Here is an 11303-nt window from a genome sequence, read left to right as displayed (position 1 = left end):
GAGAGGGGGGAGGGTCAGAGGGAGAAGCAGGCTCCTCGCCGAGCAGGGAGCCCGATGCGGGACTCGATCCCGGGACTCCAGGATCATGACCTGAGCCGAAGGCAGTCGCTTAACCGACTGAGCCACTCAGGCGCCCTCAGCTGAGGTTTATATTGTCTCCATTTTACAGGTGAGGAAAGAGACTCAGGGACAGCTGTCTGCTAGGGTCACACAGGAAGCAAGAGGCTGAGTTGGGTGGGGTATGAGAACGAGCTGAGTCACACAGCAGAACCCACAACACCCAGCCCAGGGTGAGGATGTGACACACAGTGTGACCTACATACGGGGAGGCAGAGGTTGGGAGCCCTGGGTCCAAGACCCATCTCAGCCACCCACCCACCACTGGGACTGTAGGCAATGACGGCGTGCTCTGTGCCTCAGTTTCCCCAGCTGGAAACCAGGGATAATGAGCACACTTACTTTATGGGGTTGCTCAGTATGAGGTTAAACAGGTCAATCCATGAAAAGTGCTCGGCACAAAGTAGCTACTCACCCCTGCTTTATTGTTCGTCTATTTATTTATTTATTTATTTATCCCTAAGGTATAATGACCAATATATAATAATGGCTAAAAAGTATTATAGAAATAAATACATAACAAATCAGATCATATAACCAAAGGAAAGAAGTGTCACCAACGATCAAATAGAAATTTATAAGGTGAATACAAAAACGTTGCCTATAAACGTGTTCTACTGCGTAATGCAGGTATTTGATATATTGGATATTATACCAGTGGTTCTCAAACTTGGCGCCAGTGTCAGGATCCCCAGAGGGAGCCCAGGGATCTTGTGAAGCTCCCAGAGTTTCTCGGACTTAGCAGGTCTGGAGTGGGGCCCAAGTTTGCATTTCTGACAAGTTCCCAGGTGACGCTGATGCTCACCACACTCTGAGAACCACCGCAGTATGCATTATAAATGCATCATTATAACCCACAATAGAACTATAGCATATGATATGTGATGTAAGTATAATACATGCCATATAAATATATTGCCGCATACCATCATATGTCAAGATAGTAAGACAAATTTTTAAATATTTAATATGCATTCAATATAAGCCAAATATTAAAATAGGTATGTAAGGGCGCCTGGGTGGCTCAGTTGGTTAAGCGACTGCCTTCGGCTCAGGTCATGATCCTGGAGTCCAGGGATCGAGTCCCGCATCGGGCTCCCTGCTTGGCGGGGAGTCTGCTTCTCCCTCTGCCCCTCCCCCCTCTCATGTGCTCTCTCTCATTCTCTCTCTCTCTCAAATAAATAAATAAAATCTTTAAAAAAATAAATAAATAAAATAGGTATGTAATAATTTATGATTACATTATGTATAGTACATGCGAATTATGTCATTTTGCCTGGACATCCTTGTACAACCTGCCCAACTGTACACGGTGACCCCACACTGTCCACCATCCAAGGGACTGACATTAATTCCGTGACAACGTGGATCATGTAACAACATAAATGTTGAGTGAACACTAAGAATCACTGTCTCAAGAGAAAATTTTGCAGAAGCCTGGCATCAGTTGGCTCCCAGACGATACTGTTGAGAGAAGGGGTGAGCATAGAGACAAATAAAAAGGGGCCTGTCTGGTAGGATCCAGAACTCGTCCACTCAGCCCTCCACTTGTGCTTCCTCCTACCCCATGAAGAAGCCTCAAAGTCTGAAATTCTTGATCTGTCATCTTATCCTGACTCCCAGAATAGCCCCCCCACACCTTGAAGAGACATGTCCAGCACTCCCAGCCCCATACTCACCCTGGAGCATGCTTCGGTAGGCCCCCTCTGTCACCGCATACACGTGGGGTGGCACTTCATGGCGTTTCTTGCCCCGGTACATCTCCACAATGGCCTCCGTATAGATGGGAAGCTGCTTGTATGGATTGATGACCACACAGAAAAGGCCAGAGTACGTCTGCAGTGGGCAAGAAAGGAAAGGGCCTCAGCTGCCTGTCTGAGGCCCAGAGGGCAGCATGGACTGCCATGTACAGCTGGGCAGGTTGTGCACTGCACAAGGATGGCCATCAAAGGGGCTGCCATTCAGATCATGACAATGTAGATTTGACCATTTGTGACAAAGACTTTCAGGCTGAAGGTGGAAGAGTATCTTTCCATACTGCACAAAGGTGCTGTATGGATTAGGATTCACCCTGAGAGAGAATGTGGCCTTTGCAGCCAGCCAGACTTGGGTCACAGGCCACTACCACCTGGATTCGCACACACATAAAATGACCATGTGCGAGCTCATCTGCTGCAGCACTCTTTACAATGGCAGAAGTCTGGAAATGACCTGCATGTATGTTCTTAAAACGGATCGCTGTAATACTTGTGTACGGATATGGAATTATCTCCAAAGCATTATCGAAGAAAGAACACAAGGTGAGGACTGTTTGCATTGAAAGAAGAGGAAGAGTTAGATTTGTATGTATTTGTTTGAACATACATCCTCAGAAGGTATCACAGTATCTGCCACTGAAACGTGACAGTACCAAGTCTGTGGTTTCTACTGAAAACAGACTCACGGGTGGGCTTACACGCTTACGGGAGGAAATGCTAAAGTTCAGGATCGAGGTACGTGATGCAATTTTTCTTGCATCCAAGTTCACGGACTCCCTGAATTCGTGCTGACCCCCGATGGGCCCGGGGTTCAGCTGACAACAGAGGCACTCCAGCCATAGAGAGGCTTGCTAGAGAGCCTAAACCAACCCAGAGACCTCACTGGATATGCTAGCCGGAATTGGCTCTCGAAATGAGCCGGAGAGGTAGGTGCTTAGTGGCCTCGCTGATTAACGATTAAACCACTTAGCTATTCGGTCAGCGGGCCAGCTCCTTAGTGGGTTAGTAGTAGGATTGCTTTAAGCTCCCCAGACAGCTTGCGCTTCTCAAGCTGAGCAGGGTGTGGCCACCACGGGCTGCCCCGCTCCCAGGTGCCAACCCTTTAACGGTGGGAGGGTGGGTGGCCAGCCGAGAGCCGAACAACCGGTTTGCTGGGTGTCTGCCCTCGCTGCCTTAAAGAGCTGCTCCCGGAGCTCCCCTGGCAGAGGGCGGGGCAGCCGGACCACATTCCCTGGGAGGGTATCTCATGGCTGCTGGCGCCCCGGCCCCCACTCCTGCCTGGCGGAGGAACCCACTCCCCATGCCACCCTCCCACCTCAGCCCCTTCCTGCCAGCCACACCTTGTTGCCAGGACGACACCCCCCGCCCCCCATGGCAACCTGAGCTGGCTGCCAAGGCCAGGGAGCAAAGGGCAGAGGCTGTGCGTGTAGAGAGGGTTAGGGACACCTGAGTCGAGGGGGCAGAGCGGGGGACACCCAGTTGGAAGGGTCTGATGCAGCTGCCCATCCCCCGGGGCTCTGAAGCCGTCCAGCCCAGTGACTCTCTCCAGTCTCGGTTTCCTCCCCACCTCATTACAGAGGCTGTGGGGATTAAGGGAGATAATGAATAAAAACCAGCCAGCCCAAGGCGGGGCCCATAAAAGGCACTCCAGCTGTGGGTCCCAAGACTCTCCTGTTACCCATCCCACCTGGGAGCTAAGAGCTCGCTCAGACTTCGAAGCCGTGTCATCCTGAGTTTCCAGTTGTGTGTGACTCGCACAAGGGATTTGCCCTCCTGAGCCTCAGTCCCCAGCCCCGGAAAATGGGCTTTTAACCCTGACCACCTAGAAAGATTGCGAGCATGGTGTGTGCTCAACAGACGGGTTCCCTTCCTGCCCAAAGCATCCAGACCCTCGGGACTCCAGGCCAAAGAACGTATTAGTGGCAGAAACTGGGTTTCTGGAGGCCTGGACACCATACCCACTGATCAACGCTGTCTTCCCCATCACCAGTCAGCCAGCCAAACAAGTATCTATGAAGCACGGCCCGAAGACAAGCAGGGTGGAGCTTGATCACACCTCTAGCACCTTCTGGAAGGCAGCTGGAGCAAGCACCCTGAGCTTTCTGGATCTTACTTTCTCATCAAACGGGGTCAGGAACAGCACTTCCACATAGGGTGGTTGGGAACCATCCACAGGTTCGTCTTGCACGTATGGGGCACGGCAAGGGCCCTGGAACACTGCGCGTGCTTAATACGTTAGCTGTTAACTACCACAGGGCCGATGGCTTCCCCTCTCCGAGGTGAGGGAATAGGTGATAATCATTCCTACCTGGTAGCTGTGTGTGGAGGGACGGGGTCAGCAAGATCACATCGGAAAGTTTAGAACAGCACCCGACAGAGAAAGCAGGCACTCACTGAGTGTTAATGGTTATTATTAAGGCCCAATTAGCTTCCCGTCTAGTCTTCTGGAATCTTCCATCTCGCTTCCATTTGTGAGATCCAGGGGAGTGGCTTGGGCCAAGGCCTCTTTCCCAGGGTTTGCAAAAGTGAGCGAGGACTCAGCAGGGGCCAGTGCGGCCTGGAGAACATTGCCAACCCCATCCGGAGTCACACAGCCCTCAGTTCCAATCCCACAACTGCCGCCTCAAGCTGAGGGGTCCTGAGCCAGCCACTGGCCCTCCCAGCTTTGGTCTCCTCCTTCCCAAACGGGAGTCAGACTTCATAAAAATATTTTGAGCTTACGGGTGGATATTGCGGCCACTCTGTTTATTTTTATATTTGGATGTATCTCATCATTGAGTTAAATTTTCTTTTATTACTCCCATTAAAGTTTTGTCTTTTTTTTTAATATAAAACCAGCACTTTTCCTTTGAGGGTGTTCGTTAGGTCTTTAAAGAGTTTTGTTGGGGGGTCAGCACCAAGGCGGTGAGACCCCAGCCCTCTAAGCTGCTATTTGGAGTGCAATTCTGGGACCCAGCTGCCTGGGTTCAAATCCCGCCCCGACTCCTTCCTATCTGTGTGACCCGGGATCCAAGTCGCTTGACATTCCTGAACATCAGGTAATAACAACAGTCCCCGGCCCAGAGGTGCGCCGAAAACCCACACTCAGCACTTAGAACAGCACTTGGCACATGGTAAGTGCTCAATAAGTATCTGCTAGCCACCATTATTATTATTTTTCATTACTATTGTCGACATTCTTTGTCGATCTCTTTAATCCTGTTTGCTCTAATAACGCTCTGGCTGCCCATTAGAACCACCCTGGAAGCTTATTAAAAAATACTACTGTCCAGGGCCGCCTGGGTGGCTCAGTTGGTTAAGCGACTGCCTTCGGCTCAGGTCATGATCCTGGAGTCCCGGGATTGGGTCCCGCATCGGGCTCCCTGCTCAGCAGGGAGCCTGCTTCTCCCTCTGACCCTCCCCCCTCTCATGCTCTCTATCTCATTCTCTCAAATAAATAAATAAATAATCTTAAAAAAAAATACTACTGTCCACGTCACAGCCCCGGGAAGCCTGATTTAAACAGGGGAGGGTGGGGCTCGGGTGCTAATACTTTCAAAAAATTCCCCAGGCGATTCTAACTCACAAAGACGGGCTTACGAACCACTGCCCTCCCTACTCCACCTGTTTGCTGTAGAGATTAAATAATGTGAGAGATACTCGACGCTCAACAGACATGAGACCACCAGAATCAACCTCACAATCATCAATCCCATCTTCATCTTGAGAGGCGCCACAGCGGAGGGATGGCGCCTGCAGCTGGCCAGCCCAGGTCCGCCTGGTCTGCCTGGGTGACCTTGGTCAAGGAACTTGACCTTTCTGGGCCTCCCTGTTTGTTCAATCTGTAAAATGGGGACTACATGCTTTATAATTGGGAAAGTGTATTGAGACAATACATTTAAGAGTGCCTAGTGCTTGCTTAATAAATGTCAGCGTTTACTGTTACAAAATCTCTCTGGGCCTCAGTTTCCTTTTCGGTAAAACGGAGCTAATAATAGGCTCTGCTTTGTGTACAGTGAGAGGAAGTGAATTAATATATGGAAGGGAATTTAGGACAGAGCCTGGCGTGCAGTTTTCCAATACTCGGTGGCTGTCACTCATTATTATGACAGACCCATATCCCTTTCTCAAAACCCTCTGATGTGTTCTATTTGAGCACTTGGAATTTTTTTTCACACTTTAGGAAAAATAATAAGGTGCACGGCATCTACCGTATAATATTCCGGGACTCCCCCAGTGGCGTCTGACGCCGTTCTAGGCAATAATCTGTAATTTGGCGCGGGATCCCGAGCAGAAATGGCCTCGCGCTACTCACGCTGGGGGCTGCCACCCAGCTCCCCACCCCCCGGGGCCATGCCCTCCCGGCAGGCGGCCACTCACGTAGATGAGGCCCGAGTAGTACCGCTCGCGGAGATTGTGCAGCACGGAGGCCTCGTTGAGGCAGGTGAGCTCGGCCATGTCCTCGGCCTTGCTGAACTTGGGCGGGTTCATGCGCTGGATCTGGTCCCGCGGCAGCCGCAGCCTGCGCCCGCTCTCCGCCAGCTCCACCTCGGCCTCCTCCTCGCCCTCGTTCCGCAGCGCCGCCGCCTCGAACCCGTGCAGCTCGGAGGGCACCCACACCAGGCGCCGCGCCGTCCACTCCACCTGCGGCGAGGTGCCGGCGCCCCCCGGTGAGCCACCCACGCCCGACCCACTGGGGGCGAACAGGTACGACTGGGCGGCCTCGGGCACTGGGCCGGGCCTGGGGGCCGCCTTCCGCCGGGGCACGGACAAGGTCACCGCCGCCATGGTCTGCAGGAGAGAGAAGGCTGGAGGTCAGGTGGGGCTCCGTTCCCAGCCCAGACAGCGCCCCCTCCAGGCAGTCCCTACTGCCTTTCTTCACCAGACCTCTTTTTACACATCTGCAAAATGGGCCCACAGATCTCCTTTACTCATTCCATTCATTCATTCAATAATTATCGAATAAGCCTGGCTGGGTCAGGCACCATTCAAGGCATTGGCCATACAGCCAAGAAGAAGCGAGCAACAGATCCCTGCCTAGAGAAGGCGTTTGCGTTCCTTCCAGCCCAGTGCTGTCCCGTATGGAAGCCACTGCCACATACAGCTACTGGGCTTTTGAAAGGGAGAATCCAAACTGAGATGGGGTCTAAGTACAAGACACACGCCAGATTTCAAAGACTTGGTACAACAAAAAACTCAGTATTTTTTATATTTGATGATTGATACATTGCAATGATAGTTATTTTGAATACACTGGGTTAAATAATATATATCATTAACTTTAACAATACTTGTTCCTTTTGAGTTTTTTCCATTTTTAACATGGCAAGTACAACATTTTAAATTACACAATTGGCTTGCATTATATTTTTTTTTTATTAAGATTTTATTTATTTATTTGACAGAGAGACAGCGAAAGAGGGAACACAAGCAGGGGGAGTGGGAGAGGGAGAAGCAGGCTTCCCGCTGAGCAGGGAGCCCAATGCGGGGCTGGATCCCAGGACCCTGAGATCATGACCTAAGCCGAAGGCAGACGCTTAACGACTGAGCCACCCAGGCTCCCCTTGCATTATATTCTTATTGGGTAGTGATGCTCTAATCCCAGGAGACAGATAAAAAGATAAATAAGTAAATTATATAGTATGTTAAATGTGATAAATGCCAAGGAGAAAAAGAAAGCAGGGAACAGGGGATGTTAGGATTGAGGGGTACTGCAGTTTTAATTGGGATGGCCAGGGAAGGCCTCTCTGATGTGGTATTTGAATAAAGACCTGAGGAAGATGAAGGGAGTGAGCCATGGGAATGTTGAGAGGTAAAGCATTCCAGGCTGGGAGAAGAGCCAGTGCAAAGGCCCTGAGGCAGGAGTGTGCCTGTGTGTCTGTGGCATTGTGAGAAGCCAGTGTGGCTAGAGCCAAGTAAACAAGGGGGAGAAGGTGGTAGGTGAAGTAAGATTGGGGACCAAGAGGGCCAGACTGAGTCATGATGAGGACCTCAGCCTCTTAGATGTGAGCCCTAGGAAGGCATCAATCTGATCTCTGTCACTCAGGTTCCTCGACCACCTCCGGCCTACCCCGCAACTGCAGAACAATCTCATGCCTTAGTTATCAGTTCCTTCCTTCCCTGCAACCCGGCTTCCTTTATGATGGGGAGAGCAGCCCCATTCATTTACTCCTGCATTCACTCAACATTCCGTGAGGCTGTTCAGATGCCGGGCTCTGCCTGGAGTGAGTCTGGGGACCCCGAGATGCTACAGATGGGGCCCCACCTTGAGGAGCTCCTGGTCTGGGGGTGATCCAGCTCTAGTCTCAGCCGGCCACAACCCAGTGTGACCTGTGCGCTGTAATGGAGACACTGGGTGAGGCAGAATGTGCTAGACCCCTCCCCGCCCTCAAAGGGCCCACAAACCAGCAGCGAACAGCCCACAGCAATTTCAGGGCAGTCTAAGCACCAGTCAGGAAAAATGCCCTCCCTGTCCTTCCCTGGGCCCTGTTCCCGAAGAAGTCTGCCTCTATTCTCTCCCTCCACCTCAAACATCCGCACCAGTCACAGGAATACCTGAATAGTTGTCTGCCCCACCTCAATGTTTCTGCCTCTGCCCTCCAGGCCCCCCACCTCCAACACACCCATGGAGAAGTCCCTCCAAACACCCAGCTCCTCTTGAGGCATCCCCATATCTGGTCCCATCAGGCTCTTGGCTTTCTCTCAGAGCCTCTCCCACCTGGAAACTCGGCTCCAGACCACACATCCCACTTCCACCCAGACCCCTTACACAGGCCCCAGCACCAGCAGCCCTTGGTGCTCTCAGGTCTCAATCGGATGGTTCCTGCCCTCAAGCAGCAGGGTGTTCCCCCACACACACACACTCCCCAGGCTCCCAATTGCCAAGGCTAACCCCCGGCCTCCAATGTGGCCCTGATCCACCCAAAGCCAAGCCCCATCCCTGGGACTTTGCCCCTACCCTCACCCTACCCCACCCCACCCACTTCCCCCTCCAGCCTGTGGCCTTTGACCAGGAAAGGTTTGGGAGTTTTTGCAATCATCCAGTCCTACGCTTCCCTGCCTAGAGCCAGGAGTCTGGGCCGCCAGTCCCTTCTCCCTTGGACCCATGAGCCCGGGGGCCCCCTCACCTCACAGCAGCCGGGCTAGAGGTGAGGATGATGGGACATCCAAACCCTGAGGACTGACATCAGCCCTGATGGGGAGGGCCTGCAGGCCTTGGCTCCAAATGGCTGAGCCCCTCCGACAGCCCCACCCTCCTTAGCCGGCAGGAACACCTCTGCCTGGGCTCATTACTGTCACCAGGGCAGGTGCTTTCACCTGCCCTGGGAGGGGCAGGGACTGCTCGGCTGGAAAAGGAAAAGGAGCCAGGGATCCGCCCCTGAGGCAGGGGCCGGGCCCTTGGCATCCAGCCCGCTGACCTCAGCCTAGTGCTAGTATTCAAGAGTCCCTTCGGTAGCCAGACCCGGAAATCTGGGCCCCCAGCCCCTCCTCCCTCAGACCCAGGGGTCCAGGCCCCCAACCCCCTCCTCCCTCAGACCCAGGAGTCAAGGCCCCCAGCCCCTCCTCCCGCAGACCCAGGAATCCGGCCCCCCAGCCCCTCCTTCCTCAAGACCGGGAGTCCGGGCCCCCAGACCCAGTGTCCTGGGCCCAGTGCCTTTGTCCCTCAAGACCTAGAAGTCCAGGCTCCCAGTGCTGTCCTCACTCAGACCTGGGATTCCTGGCCCCCAACTCTCCTCCTCAGATCCAGGAATCCGAGCGCCCAACCCCCATTTCCCCGAGACCCAAGAGCCCTGTGGCCGCCCCCTCAACTCGCGAATCCTCGGGGCTACCTGGGGCCGCCGGCCGGTGCGGGAATCGGGAAGATGGGGAGGGGGCACGGGAATCCCCGGGCCGATTGAGCTCTCAGGTGCGACTACCTCCGCGGTCCAGCGCGGGGCGGGGCCACGTCGCGTCACCCGGAGGGAGCCCGGCTCTGATGTCACCCAGCACCTGCCCGGCTCGGGGGAAGGGGGCGGGTCCTGGAGCTGCAAGGCCCTTCACTGGGGGATGGGGGGAAGCGGAGATGAGTCTGTTGCCAGGTGGGTCACAGCGGCGGCAGCGACAGCACCAGGGGCCCCTCCTCCTCCTGGCAGGCAAAAATCAAGGACCCGCGCCGCTGAGAGGGCTGAGGACTCCGGGGTTCGAATCCCGCTCAAGCTTTCTGGGCCTCAGCTTCCCTCTGCGAGAATTGCGGCCAAAGAAATGAATAAGATAATGTGGGAGAAAAGGCTCCCAGCCCAAGCTTAAACAAGCAGTGCCTCACGACATCATTTGATCTTTCTGAGCCTCAGTTTCCCCAATCCCGGAAATGGGACAACACATTCCACAGAGAGTACTAGGAGTACCAAAGAAGACCACAAAGTGTTATTCTGGCCTCCGGAGCTTCAGTCTTCTCATGCGTGGAATGAGGACTAAGTAGTGGTAAGCGCACCTACTCTGTGCCGACGTTTTTCTACTCTTAGAACAGCTGAGTTTTAATTCATAGAATGATCTTAAAAACCAATGTGAGGGGCACCTGGGTGGCTCAGCTGTTAGGTATCTGCCTTCAGCTCAGGTCATGATCCCAGGGTCCTGGAGTCAAACGCCAGGTCTGGCTCCCTGCTGAACGGAGAGCTTGCTTCTCCTTCTCCCTCTGCTGCTCCCCCTGCTTGTGCTCTCTGTCTGTCTCTCTCTCTCTGTCAAAAAAAACAACAACAACAACAATATGATAGGGACAATCAGCATCTCCGTTCGTCCAACGGAGAAAGTGAGGCACGGAGAGCGGAAGTAATGCGCTGAAGGTCACACGGTCAGTAAGAGGGAGAGCTGGGATTCAAGCTCACACCGTTTTCTGTCATTCTAAAGAGGAATTTGGGGTACTGGGTACTCAAAGGGATCAATTTCCTCTTCCTCGTTGTTTAACTCTCTCGAACCTGCTTCCCCATCTACACCATAGGACCACAGCCTTCTTTAGGGGACTACTGTGAGATTAAAAAGGTTAAGGGACCCAGCACACAGTTGATCTCCAAAGTGTTATTCGCAACCCTGTCTCCCTGTAGTCACTGCCTCTGTCCAGCCTCAGTTTTCCCCTCCCTGTAAAATGGGTACAATATAACCCACCTCGAGTTAATATAATTATTTAGCTGTAAAAATAAAAGCGCCAGAGTACATCATTAGTGCTCAAATATGTCTTTCCCTACCCTTTTGTCTCTGCCAGTCGTGACCCCTGGTCTGCGATTTTTACACGTGAGAACAGAGACACCTTATCTGGAGGCGGAGGACTGAAGGCGATGACTCAGGTATTAAAGCGTCCAAGGTCCCAAAGCGAGCCTCAGTTTCCCCGTCTGTGGAATAGGCCCGGGGTCTCCAGCGAAGACCCCGATCCGGCCTTACACACAGTAAGAAATCGAGTGGGGCGGGGGGGGGGGGGGA

At 53.1% G+C, this 11303-nt stretch overlaps 1 protein-coding gene across 1 annotated transcript in view; it reads right to left on the bottom strand.

Annotated features, from left to right (window-relative positions):
- Positions 1-11236, bottom strand: part of MYH14 (myosin heavy chain 14) — a 77505-nt gene extending 66269 nt beyond the window's left edge. The window contains exons 1-4 of the mRNA XM_081807920.1: positions 11072-11236; positions 10408-10567; positions 6234-6644; positions 1797-1953 (exon numbers count right to left, since the gene is read on the bottom strand). Coding sequence (XP_081664046.1) covers positions 1797-1953; positions 6234-6641 — 565 coding nt within the window. The 5' untranslated portion in view covers positions 6642-6644; positions 10408-10567; positions 11072-11236. The remainder of the gene's footprint in view (positions 1-1796; positions 1954-6233; positions 6645-10407; positions 10568-11071) is intronic.
- Between the last annotated feature and the right edge of the window lie 67 nt (positions 11237-11303).

This window comes from Leptonychotes weddellii, chromosome 16 (genome assembly GCF_054177405.1).
Source record: "Leptonychotes weddellii isolate Sample4059 chromosome 16, ASM5417740v2, whole genome shotgun sequence".
In the NCBI taxonomy this organism is placed as follows: domain Eukaryota; kingdom Metazoa; phylum Chordata; class Mammalia; order Carnivora; family Phocidae; genus Leptonychotes; species Leptonychotes weddellii.
The sequence above is the reverse complement of the archived record's forward strand: the minus strand, read 5'-3'. Positions and strand labels throughout refer to the sequence as shown.